At 38.4% G+C, this 22,480-nt stretch overlaps 1 protein-coding gene across 30 annotated transcripts in view; it reads right to left on the bottom strand.

The window, feature by feature from the left end:
• NRXN3 (neurexin 3) overlaps window positions 1-22,480 on the bottom strand; it is a 1,527,623-nt gene that overhangs the window by 755,405 nt on the left and 749,738 nt on the right. For all 30 annotated transcript variants that reach the window (XM_032406089.1, XM_032406090.1, XM_032406055.1 and 27 more), the window contains one exon: window positions 19,673-19,792. In XM_032406089.1, coding sequence (XP_032261980.1) covers window positions 19,673-19,792 — 120 coding nt within the window. The remainder of the gene's footprint in view (window positions 1-19,672; window positions 19,793-22,480) is intronic.

Genomic DNA, 22,480 nt, shown 5'->3' with positions numbered 1-22,480 from the left:
AATAACCCAGCATTGTATCTAAAATTAGGAAACATGCCATGAGAATTTCTTAAAAGTTTTATTACCTTTCTAACTTATTCCAATTTCTACCTAATTGTTTCACTGATGTAAAACAAAATCCATGGAATGGAATTTTGCTGAAGTAGATACACTCTCACTTAGGGGATTATGTACTTCTTCAACATAGTCGCTGAATATATGTCGACAAACAACCTTTAGGATTTTGTTATCAATCTAGGGATAAGTTACACTCCTATGGGTCCTAGAAAAAATTCTGCAAACATCATGTGTGATGTGCAGCCATGACCCAAACAGTAGTTGCTTGGTTGATTGGTTTTATGACACAAAACCCACCTTTGAACCAAGACAGAAAGAAAGGATGACAGTATTCCCAAGTCACCACACACAAATCCACAGCTGATATGCTTCCTAAATTTCATTTTCCCTAACTATATTTAGAGAATACTTTGAACCAGCAGTCAGGCTAAAAACAAAACATTTAAATGTATCTGGCTAAAGGAAGTACGGAAGGAGCTGATCGTATAAATTCCAAAGGCCTTCTCTTTGTTTTCCAAAATGACCAATACTAAAAATATTTTTTTCAATAATATATATGCATCAGAGCCTCTAAGGAATCTGTATATTTGAACTGGAGAGAGAAAGAGTCATTCTCCATATTCCTCAAGAGAAAAGGTGACAATACAAGAATGCCTCGCCATCTCATCTTCTTTGCTGGCTCTTTCACTCTCTTGCAAAAGAAGCCTTCATTTAACTTCAAGGCAGAAGGGAGTAGACCAACCACAGGCATTTATAACAAAGAGACAGATGGTTGAACTGGTCACCTGTCTGCAGAAATTATTCACGGAGGGGAAAATGAACAACAGAGACTGAATAATTCTTACGTGTATATGTGTGTGTTTCAATAACCTCAAACTATCCTTTTGGCTTACAACCTGAACCTCAATCATAGCAGTAAAAAAACAAATTTGGAGAAAGGACAGAATTTTTACTGCTATCCTCACTAGAGATGGAGGGTATGAAATACTCCCATTTGATCATGATGGATGGTCCTTGCTCTGTATCTGGAAAATGAGTAACCGCCCCCACAAAGCATCTCTCTATATGCTTCTCAAGGAAAAGGAGGCCTCTCTCCTGTCCAAACCTGACAACTGGATTTAATTGTGCATGGAACTAAGGAGTCCCTGAGGTTTAGCAACACGTTCACTCTGAACCACCAGCACCAGAGGTAAATGGATTCAGCTTGGTCCCTGGACTTTCAGTAAAAACAACCAAGAAAGAGAATCTCTTATTCCAGAATATTCCTTTGGCTATATTTTCAGTCTAGATCTGTAAGTGAGATTATTGTTTCTTTTTTCTGGAATCTATTTTTTTCTGTCCACATGGCTATCAAAACCAATATCACTAAGAATGGTGCCTTCCCAGGTATTGATGATTTTTCCCTGAGCCTTATAAGTATGAGCCAATACTTGATAAGTACTTAAAATATTCATACTTAATAAGTATTTTAACATGTATAGAGAGGAGTGCTTTCCCAGGAATAAGCTGGAAGAACTAATGAGGGAACACAGATCAGAACAGGGTAGGACAGTCTAATGGTTAGGTCCTCAAAGCTCTTTCTAAATATCATTATTCATATCACCTCATTTGAAGAGCAAAAGAAAAACCTGGAGATTCAAGGTAGTCACCAGAACATAAACCCCAGGAGTTTCCTTTTGTACATGATCTTTGGGGAGCAGGCTGGTAAGCTCACAGTAATTATGATTTTTTTTTTTAAGAAAAGGAAACTGTAATTCCCAAGTTGGGTAACAGGTGCGTGAGTATCTGTTTTGTTATTTTTATACTTTACACATGTTAACATATTACAGATATTATTTCCATGGTGTGCAACAGTTAAAAAAACATGAAAGTCTTTAAAAACAAACGAAAAGTAAATTACAGATTTCAGCAATTGTGACAAAAAGTTAACATGTGTGAATAACGATGATGGGTGTGGAACATTTTCTGTATTTTCTGTATGTATAAAATTTTGCATAATTCTAACATTCAATTGGGCTTAAAAAAATCACATGCTGCTGCTTTTCATTCTAAACTGCTATTAGGTAACGAGGTTTAATGGTGTTGATTCTTAGGAATGATTTTCTAATTTCTCGAAGAGGGACAGTTTCTGCTTTACGCCCTCAAAATACTGAATAACTCTGCTGTGGATATCTAAACAATTTACAAAACAGTGGTAGGGTTCATCTCCCAAATGGTAAAATAAAATCAGAGAGAATCTGAGTAACCTTGGGTTGTCCTGCTTCAGCCACTTGACAGGGCCTAAACTTTCTAAGCCAGGGAACCAGAAAATCATAGGATTAAGACAGAAGCAAATAGTAGCTGACCTTGTATCCATCTTCTCGGGGGTGGTATATGACCATGATTTTTCAGTTTTTCCCCACCTAATCCTATCATCAATGCATTTGTTTTGTTTTCTGCTGTCCTTAAAAAAAAAAAAAAAAAAAAGTTCCAAGGCTTCTTTTGGAGAAATAATCCCAGACCTCTAACAGCTGAATTTTACCCAATACCACATTGTGAGGATTCTTTTCAATACTAACAGTTGATAGAAAAGACAATCAACTACAAACAAAAAGTGAAACAACTACGTTGCAAAAAAAAATGGAGTTCCATGTTTCAATGTGCACAGACTGGAAAAGACTGTTGGAATGCAGTACACGTGTATGCATTACAGACGCCTTGATGATATTCGCACCACATTGTGCAAAAAAAGGGGGGAACCCTAAAATATTTGATACACCTCATACCTTTGCTATATGAACATTTTTGACCAGAATTCTGTCAAAATATGTATCAAAAGATTCTCCTGTGGTAGGGAAGTTTATCTACACACTTTAAATGTTCAGAATGTATCCTTTGCAAAAAGGAGAAATTACGCACGTTTCAAACTGAGGCAGGAAATAACAGTTTGGAATACTTCGTGCATTTCAGCTTTGCAGTAGGGAGCTTGGGGAGGATTCTGAAGAAGAGTCAGAACCCTCTGGATTTCTATCAGCTAGAAGCCTGGATGGAGTCTATAGCACAGTAGCAGAACTTAGCTGACCGCAATTTTGCCCACATTGGGGAAAACAGTGAACTTGGAATGAACTTGTCCCCAGCCATATACAACCAAGGGCACTAAAATTATAATTTAATCAGAGAGACCATAACACTTCTTTCCATTGGAAATCATACAGTAAATATGATCTAACACTTTTTTAAACCAATGTAGGTCTGAAATGCAAGCACTGTTAGAGGAAGAGAGAAAAGGCTTTTTAATATGAGAAGTAGATTTTTTTTAATGTTAACATTAACATTTTAACATTAAAAAAAATCTTTAATTGTAAAAACCAAAAACAAAGTTAAGGCCACAAGGAATAATAACAAAGCTTATAAATTACAAATGGGGTAAATTTCTTAAATGTTTGCCACTTCGCAAATTCTTTGTATATTACAATTGGTTGTGCCTGCTTATACATAGCTTATAGTCAAGTTGAGGGTAATCCTAAAATTCTCATGGCCAACTCCCCAGATTCATGTCTATTCCTTATCTATCCTGGCTATTACAAGAGCCTCCAAATGGTTTCCCTGCTTTCATTCAGCTTCTAAAAATAGATTCATTGAATCCTCACTGTGTATCCGACACCACACGAGGGTCTGGTTATTTAGTGGTGACCAAATGAATGTGGTGTCTGTTTTCATGGGCTTTGCTATCTTCTTTCAGAATCACCGCCCACACTCTGCCATAGGGCTCTTTCTGAGACACAGCTTTGTCCCTCTCACATACTTGCTCAAACATTCCCATTGATCCCCTTCCTCCAAAATCTTCCGCCTTCAGGATCAGGACCTCATCTGAGTTACCTTTGACCACCCTTCACACCACCTCTTCTCCAGCCAGACTTTTCATTCCCAAAATAATCTCTGCCTTTTCCCATTCCCCTGCTCTCGATCACTTTGTCTTCTCTACATAACATTGAGCTTTAGCAGAATTGAGCCTATTTTCTAATTAAAGAGAAATGAAAAAATAAATAAAGAGAAATGAATATGCTGGGCTCTGCAGAAAAGCACTAGTTATGCAGTATACCTGGAAATGGGTTTAGTTTTTAGTGAAGTTTAAAAAAAATAGAGAAAATAATTAAAGTCACCCATAAGAATAAAGTTATTTCCTTGCAAGAGACAGAGAGTACCTCAGATTACATATTAAGGGCCCTCTTCAGGACACAGTAGGGTCATGTATTTGCCTCTCCAAGAACACACAGAGGTAAAAGGTTTCCAGTGGTGCAAAGAAGGTGCATGATGGAAGGAAGTCTGTGTGTCCTTGCAGAGGACTGGATGGTGCATAGGGACAAGTGACACCTTTGAGACTACGGAGAGTAGAAGGCTGGATAAGGAGGCATAAGGGAGGAGAGAAACAGAAACTTAGCGAACAGTTAACAGCAACAGGGAATTCTCTTTGCTAGATGGCCAGGCTTTTGAAGAAGTCAAATTACTAGAAAAACCGTAACATGAAAATTGAAGTCACCAAGGATAATGCAAAGGATGGAGTAAGATGAAGAGGCTATGAGCAAGGAACTCAGTTTAGAATGCGCTTCACACCTCTGAGTGTGAATTGTGCTCTGATTCCAGGAATAAAAGGATTGGGAAGAAAGTCTCCTTCACTGAAACGGGTATCAGCAGATATTACGTGAATTTGGCATATCCAGATTAGAGTGAAGGCATAGATGTTGAAGAAATGGGGGAGTTTGTTCTCATTAGGAAAATGCACACCAGTGTGCCCATGTGATGACAATTAGTTAATCATTTGTGGTCTACTACTTACTTGGCATCAACTATTTGTCATCAAAAATAAACACTATTTGTATAAACACATTTCTACTATACAAAGGCTCAGAAGTAAATAAATCACACTTCCCTCTAATTAATAAACTGAATATGAAGAGAAAATCATTCCCATGTGAGTCTACTTTAAAATGAATTTAAATCTCAATCATCTCAAACTCTTACACCTTTGTTCTCAGGAACAAATAGAGCCTGGAAGTGAAAATTCCCTACTTCCCTAATTATTCTTAGAAGTGCCTGTTCTGAAGATGGCTGAAATTTCTCTTTTGGATTGCCTCTCCACCAATCCTCTTCCCACACATTAAGCAGTCACATTCATCCCATTTCCTTTCCTCGAATACTATCAGCTTCATAGGTTCCGAAAAGCTAACAGCATTCTGTTCACTGAAACTGATTATCAAAGTCACCATGATTGAGATTTGGGTCTAATCCCCTGGTGTTCAGCAGCTGAGCCCATTCTGGAGGGCTCCTGGGTAATGGGTATGCAATGTTATTGAGGCTTGGCTTCTTAACGCAGTTAAACTCCACTGGAGATCAATAGGTAGCCAACTTCCCATGGCAGGCAATAATTACCACATTAGGCTGCTCAGATAATAAACCAGAGATTCCATAGTTCCCTAGTTTTGTTTGTTTGGCTTTTGTTTTCTGCTAAGAGTGAATAAGGGACAAGAGGCTGGCCACGGGGCTTCCACTATTTGACCTCAGGTCCAAAGTTAAAGTTGTATCAAATATCAAACTTGGCCTGTCCTGTCCTTAGAGCCCCAGACTCAAAGAGTTCTGAAACACACCGAGGAGAGATGGCTGAAATCATCTATTGTAAACAGTCCATTGTGAAAGCTCAATTAGGTTGTGTGTTACCGCTGCAAATGAGCTGATTTGAAACTGAGGTACTATCTACAAAATTAAGCTTATGCATTAAGATTTCTGGTAATAGTAGAGGCTACAGAGAGGGCAGTTTTGTTCCCTTGGTCTGATAAGTGACAAGAACCAAAGATTCCTGGACAGTGATTCTCCTCTATTCCAAGAAAGCACCAAAAATAAGACATGAGATTATGGAAGGTACCAGAATTCCTTGGTGTGTTCTTGGGGGCCTGGGCAAGTACTACCTTTAAAAAATCAGGATATTTATAGGAAGGGTAGTAGAATCCTCTGAAATTTACTTAGGTTTTGGTTGAATCATACAGACCCAGAATCAGGAATATGTTTACATTTAAAGTTAGAACATATAAAACATCAGTGCCACATGAATAACCTAATACTAGTAAACCCTACCACTCCATCCACCCAACACAGCTCAAGTCTATAATTTCTAGAGGAAAACATAGTCAACACGATATATGCAAGTTGGTTGTCTAGGAAATAGGGTAAATACACAATAAAAGTGGTAATTAATCTAGTCAAAATTCTACTTGTTTTATTTACTGGTAACATTGTTCTTTAATGGGAGGGTTACAGTTTTACTTTAAGCTGCTACCAGGAACAAAAACTCTTCCTAAGTCAATACTCCGCTTTACATCTATTATTTCTAATCCTGTTAACAAAACTGAAACTTTTGCAAGGTACTTATTGTGAGGTTGTGCTGCATTAATTGCCAAAGACCACCTAGTTAGAAGGACAGGAGCTAGGATGTGAACCCTCTTTTTAATCTGAAGTCCGCACTAATCCCCCTTTAGATGCTGAGTCATACTGCCTCTCAGTTCTGATTATAAATGCAGCGGGATTTTGGAGAAGAGATCATTGTGGACTAAAGTGGTCAGAGAAAACTCGGGGAATAGGTGAGACTCGGGCTGGACCCCAAAGCCAGGCCAAGGGGAGGGAAACCTTAACCAGAGGAACTGGAACAGCAAGGGCATGGAGGTATGATGATCACAGAAACTGCTGAGATAGTGACATGTGACAATGAGAACCCTGGCCTTATGAGAGGGCACACAGCCACAAATATTAAAGGAAAGGTGGTTGAATAGACCAATTTTAAAAAAACCAAGAGTGGGGTTTAGGCTACAAGAGGGGCACTGGAGGCTCATGAGCGGAGGAGTGATAAGACCAAAAAAAAAAAAAGTGCTCTGGGAAAATTAATCTGTAACTGGTACACAGGATAGATTTCAGAAATAAAAGCAGGGAGGCCACCACCAGGGAGCTCAGAGACTGCCAAGGGAATGCAGCAGGGAGCAGCATTTTTAACACCCTGTGTTGCCCAGTTGATTTTCATTGCCACGGCTTCAGTGGAATTCATGTGATACTCTTTCCTGATTTGCTCTGTCTGAAGGATCTGCCACCAAAACATTCCATGTGACAAGAGATGCAGCTTTAGGAGATGGAGCCACAATCAGATATTACCTAGGAAACCAAATATAACTAAATGCAGAATGTTACCCCACACTGGGAAATAGCTGTGAGATTTGGTTATAGCTGTGTTTATTGTTCATTAAACTTTATGTAATAGGAAAATATGCTAAATTAATCCAAATGCAAATTAAATAAGTTAGATGTTGGAAACCTGTGTGGGGTGTTGTGGGGATTGGAATAAAGCCTCTACCAACATGGAGTGTGTGTTTGGCTAAACTCACTTATTTTAATACATTTCTTTTCCGCTTTTCCCTGTTCTTGGGATTTTTCACGAGTTAGGGACAACAGGCATGTGTGATGCTGTGTGTGCTGAGCTGCAGGCCCTTTTCCAAAGCTCCCCCCCACCACCCCCCAGTGCCAGGGCACTGATGTGAGTTTTAACTAGATGATACACTTGAGTGCCAGCATGAGGAAGCCATATGGGAATTTTAGGTAGCAAGAGGAGAAAGATTATTCTTAAAGATAAATAAATCCCAGAACCTTGCCTAAATCCTTTTTCAGAGATAAAACTGTACCCCAAATATTGAGTATTCACATGGGATAAAGGGGCTTTATATCAATCAATATCAAATATTTTCTTTTTTTTTTTAAGATTTTATTTATTTATTTGACAGAGAGAGATACAGCAAGAGAGGGAACACAAGCAGGGGGAGTGGGAGAGGGAGAAGCAGACTCCCCACTGAGCAGGGAGCCCCATGCAGGGCTCGATCCCAGGACCCTGGGATCATGACCTGAGCTGAAGGCAGACACTTAACGACTGAGCCACCCAGGCGCCCCAATATCAAATATTTTCAAAGGGAGACAGATACCTCCTCTGTGGCCCAGGGAGACATGTTACCTATACAATTACAGATATATACAACTTGTCAGTTGATGAGATGCAACCAAAAGTTCACACATGACACCGTAAGACATAGAAACAAAGACATTTGGATAGAAAAATTCTTTAAGAACAATTAGGAAAAACCCTAAAGAAAATTTGTATTTATAGTATGTATACATTCACATATTCTTTTTTATTTATATTAACATGTATTTACTTTTACTCGTATAAGGATATCCAGGTAAAACTGCAACTTTTTTTATTTAGTTGGGAGTCAATTACAGAAAGTTTCCAGTGAGTTTACTAGGAAATAATGCTGAGAGTCAGACATTACCATTTCCTATCAATGCTCCTGAGCATTTCTGCAAAGAGTTTACAAGGTTTGGCTGAATTTTGCAGTCCACAGTGTAGAAAAATCAAGGAATCTCTCTGTGTTTTACATTTTTTCAGTATATAGTACATCTAAATGCTTCATTCATATGTTACTAGTTTTAGATAACATGAAACGCAGCAGAAATTGACGAATGATGTCAAAGTGGACGAGTTCTACTGTCTCACACTAGAACTCTAGAGTAGACCGTTATAAGAAATCTCATCATGTGAAATAAACTGCAATGTCTCTTTGGAAGTGGATGCCACAGAAGGAAAAAACAAAAACAAAAACCTGGGACCTGAGGCTCCTTCCCCATATACATTATAAGGGTCTTTGCCCTCCAACGAAAATCCACTACAAAACCATTTTACTTGTATGTAGATACATCTATGTACAACTGCTCAGAAATGGCAAGGCTTTCTGCAGAAGGGGTAAGGACAAGAGAGAAAAGAAATGAAAACATCTTGACATTTCCATTTTTTATCTGAACAAGAAAATTGTATATTGAGATGCTCATTATAATTCCTGCATGCCCAAAGCATCGGGTCTGGCAAGAAAATACCTAGTCCTCTAGAAATACTACTTATTTCATGAAAAGAACACTAGAACCATTGCACAATTCAGACTTTGCAAATATGCAAGGCTTAATCATTCATCCAACAAATACATTTTGAACATCTACTCTGTGCTTGACATCATGCATATCCTGAAACAAGGTCATATAAATAATTGGTAAATTTAAGCATGTTTTTCTACTATCTTGCACTTTGATGCATTTTACAGACTTTCAACAGTGAGCTTGTATAACCTTAATTATAAAAAAAATAGTTAAAACTAAAAAACATCAGCAATGCAAGCTCCCCTCATTTTTTTTTGTAGACATGCATCAAAATAATAAGTGCATACCAGCACCTAAAAATCCAAATAAGAATAGTCAACGGCCAAAACACTCCCTGGCAGAGAAACACCTCCACTTTCCTGAGATCTTCCATTTTTTGTTTGTTTGTTTGTTTGAAAACACCTCTTAACTTCATTTGGCAAAGAGACATGGATCAGACAGCAAAGATCCACAGGATAAAGGCAGGTGAGAAAACAAACTATAATTCTAGGTAAAGAAAATAAGAACAGCTAACTGCAAGAGCCACATCAATCCCTGCACCCACTGAGCTTAATCAAGTGTTATCAGAGGGACTGGAGGGAAAAAGCAATGGGGACCTCATGAAAGAAACTCAGATGACCAGATGCTTGATGGAGACACATTTGCAGGAATGTAACTAGGTATATAACTAGCTTTGCACAGCTTCTTTGGCTGCAGAAGGCTCTTTGGCTGCAGAAGGCTCTTTGACTGAAGAAGGCCTGTTACTACAGAAGGGCCCTCCCTCTCCCCCCCAAAAAAAACCCCAAAATACAAAATATGGTTCCTGAAATATTCCACACTGCCAGGGCTGTTCTGGGACTAATGCAAAACCTCACTTCATCCCCAGAGGTTGCGGCTTAAAGCAATGGCACGTCGTGTGTTAAGTCCTCATCCCTCCTCCGCCCCCACCCTCAATCTCGGGGTGCAAGGTAAAAAGAAACCGGTGATGCCCACTTCCAACCTAGAGAGAGTAACTGAGATTGGATCCACAATGGACTTGAAGCAACAGAGGAAAAGACAACAGATGTGAAACAACGGTTCACAAGACGCTGAACATCAGGCAAAGAAAGACAGGGATTCCTGAGAGGAAGAAGACAGACAAAGCGAGGGCTCAGATTGCCCCAGTTTACTGCCTGACAAGAACTACAAAGGGGTGGCAGGGAGGGGTCCCTGGGTGGAGACCTGCAGATTCCTCCAGATGAGAAGAGCTAAGGATCAGGAGAGGGCAAGGCAGCTAGAATGCATGGTGACATGGGTGAGTCTTACACACCTTCTATGGAGCTAGAGAGACCAGAAACAAAAGATCACATAGTATATGATGCCATTTATATATAGTCAAGAACAGACAAAGCTCATGTATGCTGATACAAATTCAAACAGCAGTGGCCTCTGAGAAGGAGAGACTATAGGAGCACAAAGGAATTCCCTGGAAAGATGGAACTGTCTTTTATCTCAACTGGCATGCTGGTTACATGGCTATAAACATCTGTCAAAATGCACTTAAGATCCATGCATTTTGCTAAAAGTAAATTTTACCTCAATGAAAAAATACACCACACGCACACACACACACACACACACACACACACACACACGGGTGGGGGGGAACAGTGAAGAGAAAAAAAGTAAGGAAAGGAAATCAAATTACACTTATTAGCTCTATTTAACAAGAGAAAATAAAATAGTTTACATATTCTTCTGCCTTTGCATGTAAGTAAAAATAAATATAGATGAAAATAAATGTAGGAAATTATAAGTCTATATTGAAAAATACATTAAAATTGTACCTGTCTATGACTAACAAGGTAATATAAAATTATGTTCTGTGAACCAATCGGCTCTCAGTGGATTACTGCCATCACCATCAATAAGTAGCTAGCCAAGCACACCAGAAATGAATGGGCTGTAATTAAACATAGGCAATAAAATCAGTCTACACATATAGCATGCTAAAGATGGCTGAAGTGAAATTAGTGAGGCCACAGATTCCAACAACTCATAATCATCCCTGGGAAGCCATCAGACCCTGCATGGTGGAGACTTATTTCTCCTTGAGCTGTAGGTCCAAGTGTCAACTGGGGTTTGTAGAAATTAATGTTTTATCTATGAGTCTCAGGTCATTTCCATGCAGGGTTATACGAAAGAAAAGCTGCAAGTAGTCCTGGCTCTCAATGAATCTTTTTTTGATTCTGCACTTATATTAAAATCAGCAATAGAACAGATCTGTGATACAAAATTGTCCCTTCTTGATATCAGGGGAAATTATAAGCAAGAGTGACTCCCAAGGGCAACAAGGGAAAACCCGCATCTATGAAACTGCCCCCAAGAATACCAGCACCATCATCCTTGCTCTTAGAAGACCCTGGGATTAACTGCCATCTCCTGACATCCTGTGAGCTACACTGAATATCTGGGGTCCAGGAATGAAAAACAGATGCAAAGATATAACTTTGGCCATTACCTTAGGTCCTGCTGGCTTGTGAATGCTTCTCTTTAACTGTCTTGCCTTCTGGATCTTGCCTCTGATGGTACCAGGCTGCTCCTCCAGCCCCAGCCTGCCCAGACCTACCAAACTTGCAAAATGGCACTTTGATGGAACTTCTGATCTTATTACATGAGCAGATCAATCCTAATGATGCCCTTATTTAAAACAAAGTAAAAAGCGTAAGATATGTCCCTCCTACCAAATAACAATGTAGACACTAAAAATCAGAGTGTAATTGATGCAGCAGTAGTCAAGCTCCATGGTTAATGTAAACCTAAACCCCCTATGCATTTAGATGAGCCCTCATTAAGAAGCTCTCCTTGAGGCGTTCGGAAGACATCAGCAGTCCAGAGCTCAGACTTTGCAGTCAGACATATAAAGCTGAATCCTTGTCCCCTGACCTAATGGTTTTGTGACCTTGAGTAGATCACTTGACTTCTCCATGTCTCAGTTCCCTTATCTGTAAAACTGGGATCATAATAGTATCTACTTTCTAGGGTTGTTAAGAGGACAGGATGACCCAACGAATTCAGCCCAGTATTTGCTACACAGCTAAATGTTTTGTTTTGTTTTGTTTTTTTTAAAAGGTACTTGAGTATGATAGAGGTATTCAAGGTAACAAAAAGGTTCTGAAATTGAATAGGTCATACTACTATTAATAAAAATTATCCAAAATTTAGAAAAATGGCCAGGAGAGAGCTATGTGCCCTTTCAGTGTCATAGAAAGACACTGCTTTAACAATACCAGCCAAGAAATACTTACTTCGATGGGAAAATATACCTGTTTTTGACATTGGTATTTACTATGAATTGGGGCCACACTCTGTGAGATGATTAACCTGTCGATTTTTGTTTAGTAGAGACATAATGGTTGGTAGAAAAGATAACACCTAAGGCTAAGGGCTTTTTCCCTGTGAGACAGTCACCAGTTTTATATTTAACCCAAATATTTAATATTCTTTTAAATGCCTATAAATACCCAGTTCTTCAAATATTCTTTTGCCATCTTGCTTATGTTTTTACCATCTTACTGTTTCCTCACTAAGGAGTTAAATAAATTTGGGACACATTCATCTTGTATTTATGTGAGTTATGTTTTTACCCCTATGAAAATTATGCTTGTATGAGGCCAGTTTTTAACTTTTGAAAATTACATCGAAAAATAACCAATAGTTCCACACAGGCTACTACATGCCATGGCCAGACCTTCACAATTATGAATTCAATTTATCTTTACAACATTCTTGTGAGATAGGACCTATAAACATCCACATTTGGGGGACACAAATTAATCCACAATTTGATTAATTAATTCCAAAGCAGTATAATTATTAAGTGACAGAGTCATGACTTCAGCACAGGCCATCCACTCCACATCAGAGGTCTCATTCACTATGTTATATGACAAAAATAAAGATGGCAATAAAGGAAAAAAATGGAAATCAGAAGATCCAGATCAACAAAGAATAAAAATATAAATATTTGGGGATATGGGGAGATATTCTAATTCTATCATATCTCAAGATATTCTAATTAAAAAGTCTTATCTTCGTATTGAGGCAGAGATATCTAAAGGGTTCAGAATTCCAGAATATAATAAAATTAACAACCGAGAACAAAGAGCCTCTCTTTTCCAACCCTATATTCCTATGCAATTGGGTTGTCTCTAAAGACTTGACCACCTGGCATTTTAAGCACTCTCATCTAGTAATTAGTGATGTTAAACTGTTATTATTTCTTTTTTTTAATTTTATTTTATTATGTTATGTTAATCACCATACATTACATCATTAGTTTTTTATGTAGTGTTCCATGATTCATTGTTTGCGTATAACACCCAGTGCTCCATGCAATACGTGCCCTCCTTAATACCCATCACCAGGCTAACCCATCCCCCCACCCCCGTCCCCTCTAGAACCCTCAGTTTGTTTCTCAGAGTCCATAGTCTCTCATGGTTTGTCTTATTATTTCTAATGATTATCAAGTAGTAGCAAATCTAGTAAGAATGTGAGCTTTCATGTCGGACAAACCTGGATTCAAGTCCTCACTCAGCTATTTCCTGTGTGACCTCAGTGTCCCCATTGTTAAAGTCAGGACAAAAGTATTTCATAGGAACTTTGGGATGATTAAAGGGATGACATCTTTATAAAGGTCCTAGTAGAGTGTCAGGAACGTAAAAAGGACTTGACAAATGTCAAATATTATTAGTTACAATAAAAATTATCACTACTTCTATTTATTAAGAACCTATCATACTCCTTGTGCTGTACCAAAGCTTCAAGAGGCTAAGTGACTAACTCAATTTCAGTTAAGAGTTAGCATTGACATTTAAAGTAGTTTGATTCTAAAGCCAATTAAATTAATGGCTATGCTATCTTTTATAATTTAATAAGATAAATATAAGTCAGCTTTTTAAAATTTTGGTTCATTTTAAATACATTTCCAAGGTAAATGTCTAACACTGGTTCAATGAAAGAAGATTTAGGGCCTGTTAGTCCTCATCCCGGACTCAACACGGAGGGTTCTATCCCAAAGAAATGAGCGCCATAATGGACATTCTCCTGAACGAGATGATGAAATCTAATAATATTTTCTGTACTTTGAAAAATGCATATCATGCAGCATAAAACAAAATAAGGCGGAGCACAAACTTTACATGGAGTGTGATCTTAACCACACAGATGCTTAGAAAAAAGAGTGGAAGGAAAGAGCCAGCCAGCCACAGCTGTAGCCTCTCTCTCTCTCTCTTACTGGGATGCTATCTTTCCTTTCCAGCCTTCTTTCTTACCATATATGCTTAGAAAGTACTTAGAAATTTTTCCAGACTCATGTGTCAATGAAAAACTTCTTAATAATAGCAGCTCTTCTTGATGGAGTCTCCAACCCAGGCACAGTTGACGCCTCTCAACTTTATGAGCCCTCACTACATGTGGCTTATATTTCTATTAAAGCACTTCCATGTGTGTCTTTCCCCGTGAGACTGTAATGTCTTTGAGAACAGGGGTGTATCTTGTCATGATCGTATCTGCAAATAAGAAAGGTCTGGTGAGTGAACGAATGAATAAATGACGAAGTGCTCTAAGCAGCAAACAACTAACTTAATACTAAGCTTCTCAGATATGGCTTATTTGCTGGACAGGCAGAACCTGGAAACAGAGGTAGGAATTAAACACATAACTGAAAACATGGACACACTGTAGTCTGATATCCTTGGAAATTATTGCTGTACAAATAACAACACAGACTCACAACATAATGCCAGTGTATCTAGATGGACCCGAGAGAGAATGAACATACACATGTCTATTGCCTTGTTTGTACACTAAGTAATGCATATATTGCTCATTTTTTCTGAAGCCTGAATGGGAAATGTGTTTTTAACAGATTTAATCAATACACCAACCTACGTTTAAAAAAATAAATAAACCCACACAATAAATAAAAAGCAAAAGACCAATCAATAGCCAATGGTGCAGCTTAACAGGCACTCCAGCAGAGAACTGTCTGAAAAGGAGCTTCACACTCCACTGTCTGCACGATCCACAGCTGCTTGCTATTGATTTGTTGCAGGCAAAGAACATCTATTATTACATGCCAGTGTGAACCTAGCAATTTCTCCAACAAGTAGCCCGCAATGTAGGACTAGTGATGTAACGCAGGTCGCTGGCTGCTGAGGATGGGCTGAGGACCCACATTTATTTCCTTCTGTTCTTCCCACAAAGCCCTTATAAACACCTGATATCTAATTCCAGCGACTTGCTGTGTTTTAAGCACTCGCGTGCCACACACTGTTCCACATTTAATTCTTTAGGGCACAGAAGCAATAATGAGACCCCCAAAATTGTACACAACTCAAAACAATTGTCAAAACACGCTCAAAGGTAACTATGGTGGTTAAGGATTGATGTAAGGTGTTTAAAATCGCTATTTTCACAAAGTCCCCAGAAATGACAATGCTTTTGTGTGTGTGTGGGTACGTGCAAGTGAGTTGGATTTTGTGCAACATTGTGAGGTGTTGTGGAGAGAGGAACTCAACACTAGGCCGCCCTCCCCACATCACAGGAAAGGGATTCTGGATTTGCCTGATGGCATGATGACTACAACATATTGAAATCTCTCAGGCTCTCGGTCCTGACTTTAAATACCAGTAGGAACCCAATATCCAAAAAGAATATCCCTATGAGAAACTTTGTAAGGTTCCCTTTCTTTTGTTGTTCTTAAAATGTAGCCCCATCATTAAGTTGGCACTCAGGTGGTATGCACCATCTGAGAAGTAAGCCCTCTCTGTTTAGAATTTTTCAGAAGAACTGAAGATTTTCTTTGGAGAATGTTACTGGTGTGTCCTTCCATAGATCTTACTGGATTCTACATGAACTCAAAATTACTTCTGGGATGACTTTGTTCATTAGAGTTTCAAAACAGCCCTAAAAGTCACCTAAAGGAAACTCCCTGTGAATCTGCTATTACATGAAATGATAGATCTTATCTTAAAACTACATAAGACAATTAGTAAATCAATTATACCTGGGCTTTCAATCAGACGACTTTTGTTTTTTCTCCAATACAAGAGAGTCATTCTTACACAAGATAACCAGCCACAGAGAATACATGCCACACCTTCACAATCACTGTATCAGCTTTGCATGGCTATCTTTATAAGACTAAACCTGAAATTCACCCCACTGCCTCCATCAATCCACCATGCACTCATAGAAAATGATGGAATAAAGTTAAACCCATCCATGCTTCGTCTACTCATACTAAATGAGATATAGTTTCTAAACATAAACTCTACTCATGGAGGTGATATCTATGTGACAGCACCTCAAAATCATCAAGCAAACACCCAACTGGGCAAACAGGCAAGAAAAATCAAAGGTCATGAATGAAGGAACCAATGCTAGGAAAAATGTGGAGACCCCTAAAAATGCAACATTTTTTTAGAAACTTGCAAATCATGCCCAGATATAAGTAACTTTTCTATACATGATGAACTGAACTGAAACTTTTATTTTGAAAAATATCAAAACCTAGCACTTTCCTATTAAACGAGTTTCTATTCTTGGATGTGAGGTAAGAAATTGTGATTTTTTTTTTTCATTTCCATTAACTGAGATCATCTGCTATCCTGAGAAATAGCTCATGGAAAATAAGAGATCCAAACCCTCCCCTCCAGCCCCGCACCAAAAAATCTGTTGCCATTAGATAGAATCTTTCACCAACCATAGGTTCCTATGACAGCATTGTAAGAAATACAATGTATTTTAGATAGATGCAACATTCTTTAGAATACACTATTCCTAAAAATCAGGTAAAGGCCAGATTTCCTTGACACTCCAATTATCACGTCATGTTCCATTTCTGTTATTTAGGTCAAAGGCAGGCCACCTGTGGAAGGCATGCTACCAAAGCAATTACTAATGGCCTCTGTTCTTCCATATAAGACTCAGCCCTGCTTTTCTGTCCATTATTTCTTCTTCATCATCTTTCCTCTTCCATTCACTTATGGTATCTGTTCCCCTTTCTTTGCAATTTTCCCTATGGCCTTTGCCAACGATAAGCACGAGCTTTGTTTGAATCTGCTGGTAACACTGAAGGTGAAGGCTCATCTCCTGATGCAAGCTAAGCTACCAAGAATTTGCTAACATAGGCCCAGAGAAAATAAAATAGGTAACTTAATTTTGAAGATGTTTGTGAGATAAAGTACCAAATTACAACTCTAAAGGTCAAGGTTGATACAGAAAGTTATGATCTATGATGTAGAGGTAAGGCTGATTTTTTAGGTGGAACAAACTGGCTCTCATGCTAATTCCAAAAGAAAAAGTTCCCCCAATATTTTCAATGTTGATCATTGGATTCAGAGGCATCTAGTGTACAATTCCAAGCAACCTAACATTCTGATATACGCAGTTGGTCTCATTAAAAGCATATATCTTCATTTGACAGTTATATCTATCTGAACTCTATATATTCCTTACATTCTGCAATTAAAATGCACTTGCTCACATTTCCATATAGCCATCTAATCACACAAGCCTGGTCTGCTTTCCAACAGGAGTTGAGGCAAGTAGATTCTTTTAACAACTTGGCCTCAGAGGTTTTCTGCCATAAAACCTTCATCTGTATTGTTTACAGAATAAAACCCAGAATGCATTACCTAGGCCTGGATATCTCAGAAACATCTTTGAAGGATGACATGGTACTGTCACAAAAGAAAGTTGACATTTCCCAATCCATTCTAGTACTTCATTATATATTGATAAATTGTTCGAGTCAGATAATGCAACAGTCTTCATTCTGGACTGAGACACCATCTGCTCTTGACAAGTCAGAAAAAAATCATAGAAAGCCAGAAAGAATCCTGGTTGATTTTTAGCAGAAAACGATGCCTGGGACTGGGTGGCCAAAAGGAACTTGTCAATGAGAGAAAAATGTATACATACCTTCTGAAGACCATGCTATTCACCGTAGTTAGAGTAACTTACCTTTCTGCATTTTCTGTGTGCAGTCTCGTCCTGACCATTTTCTACCAGGAGTGGTTTGTATTTACGATATAGAGGATAAAGAAGCATTATGCCACCATTTAGGATAAAAAGATTTCCTAATGAGTCCTATGCGGACAAAGTGGAGGGAAAATAAAGAGCATATAGCACAATTGCCCAGATATTCTGAATGGGTGCATAACTGCCTATTTCAGAGTGAAACAGTATTTCCAACTCATAAATATGGAAACAAAACTTTCAATAATACCAAGTACTTGGAAAGAACAACCTGATGCCAAAACTTTCTGCAGATACTGTGTCCTTTATGTTACAGACCTAGAGGCACTGCTTACATTAGATCAATGAGAATCAAAGATGTTTCTCTCTACACTGATAGAATCCCCACTTGTTTCTCCAGATAGATCTTAAGAGACTGACAGAGCACATAGAGACAAAAAGCTAGGAGAAAAATGAGAAACAGAACAAGGGGCAACTACGCACGTGAAAAAAAAAAAAGTTGAGAAATAAGGATTCAAGAAAAACCAAGTAAACACGATAGAGACGGCATTGTAATCAGTGCCTGCTCCCACTTAGGCAACCACAAAGTGACTTTAGTATCTGCTCAGATAAACACCATGTATCTTTTTATAAAACAAAGAGGCCAACTAACTACGAGTTCAGATTGTAAAATAAACTCCTACCATTTAGAAAATCAGAAGATCAGCAGGATCCACTACGTCAGGGCTTTCAACAAATCTCTTTGTAATAGAGGTATTCAGGTTTTGGCTCATCTTTAAAAATAGCCATGTTAGGAAAGTAACACGAGAAGGAAGTGGAGACACGGGTTATAGATTCCAACAGAACTGAAGTATCTCCACCATCATCTCTAGAATCACCTCCCTGAAACCAGTCTTCTAGAATTAAATCAGCTGATAGAAGTATTGCTAGTGGACAAAGATAACAACTGGCTCTCTTCCAATATGAACCAAATACGCAGATATGTGCATATAAATATACATACAAAATAGAAATGCATATATAAACAGAATGACCATGTACATACAAACCAAAGAGATATCAATAAATTTAGCCAGAGGGAATTTCCAACATTTGAAAAACCCCTGAGAATGCTTTAAACATTTCTAGTTGGAAAAAATAATAAACTCTGAATGTCTTCATCGTTTGGAAGATCTAAGAAGTTCTCTAAACTCAGAATTTTGAGAAAATAGTTACATTCCTTAAATAACCTCTAAATTCTAGACAATGCAAATGTGAGTCTCAAAATTGTTATCCAGATGATTTAACTAATGGAAAGCTGAACTCCTTAGAACAAAAATATTGCGTGAACTGTTTTTTGTTTTTTGTTTTTTTTTTGATTCTCAGCCACAGGCAATCTAATCTAAAGAAAAAACACAGGGAGTAAGCAAATGGGAAAACATCTAGTAATGTTGAGCAAGAAATGTCTCTTTGCTCTTCCATTAAGAGCACCAGTCCCTTATTTTCCAAGTTTCTGGAGGAGGAATTTGCTTACAAGTCTTTCAGAAGAGCCATCCTTTTACATAATGTCCCTTAAGGTTTCTCCAAACCTCTAAACACTGATAAAACTCCCAAGTATGGAAAAGGTTATACTCACGATCATTGCACTGGTTTCCAGAATATGACGTCATGGAGCAGTCGCAAGTGAAGCCTTCCCACTGCTGCATGCAGACCCCCTGGTTGGCACATGAATCTTCCTGGCAGGTGGTACTTGGTCCTAGTAATTCATAGGAAGACAGGGAGAGAAGAAAAAAGGAGAGAGAGAAGTGTTAACAATCAAACAAGTTCAAAGCAAGCACTCGACTTTGGTACTCCCATGCCCCCAAACATTCAAAAACACAACTGCCAGGAAGAATGAAGGGGGGGAAATCGGAGGGGGAGACGAACCATGAGAGACGATGGACTCTGAAAAACAAACTGAGGGTTCTAGAGGGGAAGGGGGTGGGAGGATGGGTTAGCCTGGTGATGGGTATTAAAGAGGGCATGTTCTGCATGGAGCACTGGGTATTATGCACAAACAATGAATCGTGGAACACTACATCTAAAACAAATGATGTAATGTATGGGGATTAACATAACAATAAAAAAATTTAAAAAAAAAACACAACTGCCAAAAATGTCAATTCTAGATCATGCAACAAGAATCAGTATATACAAAAGACTACAGAAATACACACTTAGCCACAAACTATCAATAGTTACACACAGAAGGGAGAGGGCTGAACACATTGTTCTCTCTTAAGCGGACTTTGCAAAAGAGCTTCACCTCTACCATCCAACTAGAAAGTCATGTCATTTGGAATATGGTCTTTCTAAACGTATAATGGTAAAGCAGAAGAATTTATTCCCATGATTCTTATGACTTAAGGCATAAAAGTCCCTAAAGTTTACTTTATGACATTAAAAAGATGTTTGATGATATGAAGAGGAAGAGGAAGAGAAGCATATAGCAGCCAACGTGTCTTGGTGTTTTGTAGGTGGTAAGTACTGGGTACTAAGCACTTTGTCTACATTATCTCATTATGATCTCCAGTGACACTAAGAGGTAAGTAATTATGATCACCCATTTAACAGATTAAAAGAAAAAGAAAAAAAAAAGTAAGCTCATACAAGTAAAATAATTTACCCAAGGTCACACATTTGGTAATGGAAGGACTCTGATATCCAACTTAGGTAAACTACCTCTGAGACTCAAGCTCTTAACTACATCAGCGGTTCTTAAAGTGTTAGTTCTCAGACTGACATCACCTGGGAAGTTGTCAGAAATGCAAATGATGGGGCCCCAGACCTACGGAATTAGAAACTTCAGAAAGAGGTATAAATGTGTGTTTTCACAAGCTTCCAGGAAATTGGGATGCAGTCTAAAGTTTGAGAACCAGTATATTGCACCATGTGCTGGGGCTATTGGGCTACAGAAGGGTATATTCAAAAGCAGCGTCCATATGCCAGAGGATGCAAAAGAGGATTATTTGAGGGATAGGAAGAAAATATTAGAAATTACATTCATTCAAAATTTTTTTCTTTATTACTTCTATTTTTGTTTGTCTTTCATAAACAACTAATATGTAAGTACAACGGTACACGTATCTGACATATAAATAATTACATTTATTTGGGGGGCATTCTCACAATCTTTTCTGGAGATGAGTTAGCAATTGATAAAGTTTTGTGATCTCTACCTTACAGATTGTCATTAAAATCTCTCTTAGGTCGGCCTGGGTTCTCTCTTTAACCATTCGCTCTTTTTCATTTCTATTTTCTGCCTTAACCTTATCTTTATTAAAGATAAACCTGCACCTTTGAAATTATCTGAGCTAACAGGAAATATCTTAATATTCAGGATAACTCCCAAGAGAGTCAGCAAAGGAGGCGAGCCCTTTGACTCATCAAATATATTACTCAGGATCTGATGCAAAAGAGCACTTGACAGGGTAAAAATATATCCATTGCAATAAGTGCGTATTTCACCGTTTCCAAAACAAAGCCTCACATAGGCACAGAATATTGAAATGCATGCATGCAGAGTCCTAAGGATGCATGTTCAAAAGAGATACATGACTACAAAGGGTTTGTCTTCTGGGTGGCGAGACATTTTGTATTTATTCATGAGGGGTAGAAGCAATACAGACCGTCACTCCTAATACAAAGCTATTAGGATATGACGTAAGAAAGTTCGAGACAATTACTACCACCGGGGGGCAGCACTGCTGCTGGGTCTCTGCAGCTTCTATATGCCGTGTGGTTCCCCCATGGGGAGATGAAATGAGGTTCATGGTCATGTTCTCAGTAGGTCTTAAACTTGAGCATTGTGTAGTGCAATTTTCATTAACAATGGCAAATCAGGACAGCTTCTCTCAAAGGATAAAAGTTTCTGAGAAGTCCACAGGGCTCCCTGACCAAACAGCTCTTACCAGACAATGGACTAGTAATTCAATTGTACTCAAGAATCAGAAACACATGGAAGGCTTTCCTTTGAAAGGCAGAACAGCAAAAACTTTGGGAAAACACAGTAATTCCTTGAATGTTGATTGAATCTGAAGACAAAGGCTTTTCCATGCTTTTCCCTTCCCCTCTAACTAGCCAAATTTTCACCATTTTCCAAGGACCGGCTTGAAGGCCTCCCTGGTATAAAACATTCCCTAGTAACTTCGAACAATCCTCCCACTTCTTAGTGGCCATGGCACTTATTATCTGCATCATTAACATTTACATATGATAATACTCAATTTAATACTTTATTACACACTGTGCTGTCCTCTGCTTATATAATCCTCTAATTGTTTCATATGTTTTTTTAGTATTTGTCCCCAAAAGATTGAATGCTGCCTGCTGCTAAAAATCATAATATGCTTTGACTATATCCTTGCTGGGTTAAGTGTACAGTGCCACACACAGAGAACGTGTT

Source organism: Phoca vitulina, unplaced genomic scaffold (genome assembly GCF_004348235.1).
Source record: "Phoca vitulina isolate PV1807 unplaced genomic scaffold, GSC_HSeal_1.0 scaffold7, whole genome shotgun sequence".
In the NCBI taxonomy this organism is placed as follows: domain Eukaryota; kingdom Metazoa; phylum Chordata; class Mammalia; order Carnivora; family Phocidae; genus Phoca; species Phoca vitulina.
Note: the sequence above shows the minus strand (reverse complement) of the source record. Positions and strands in the feature narration are given on the sequence as shown.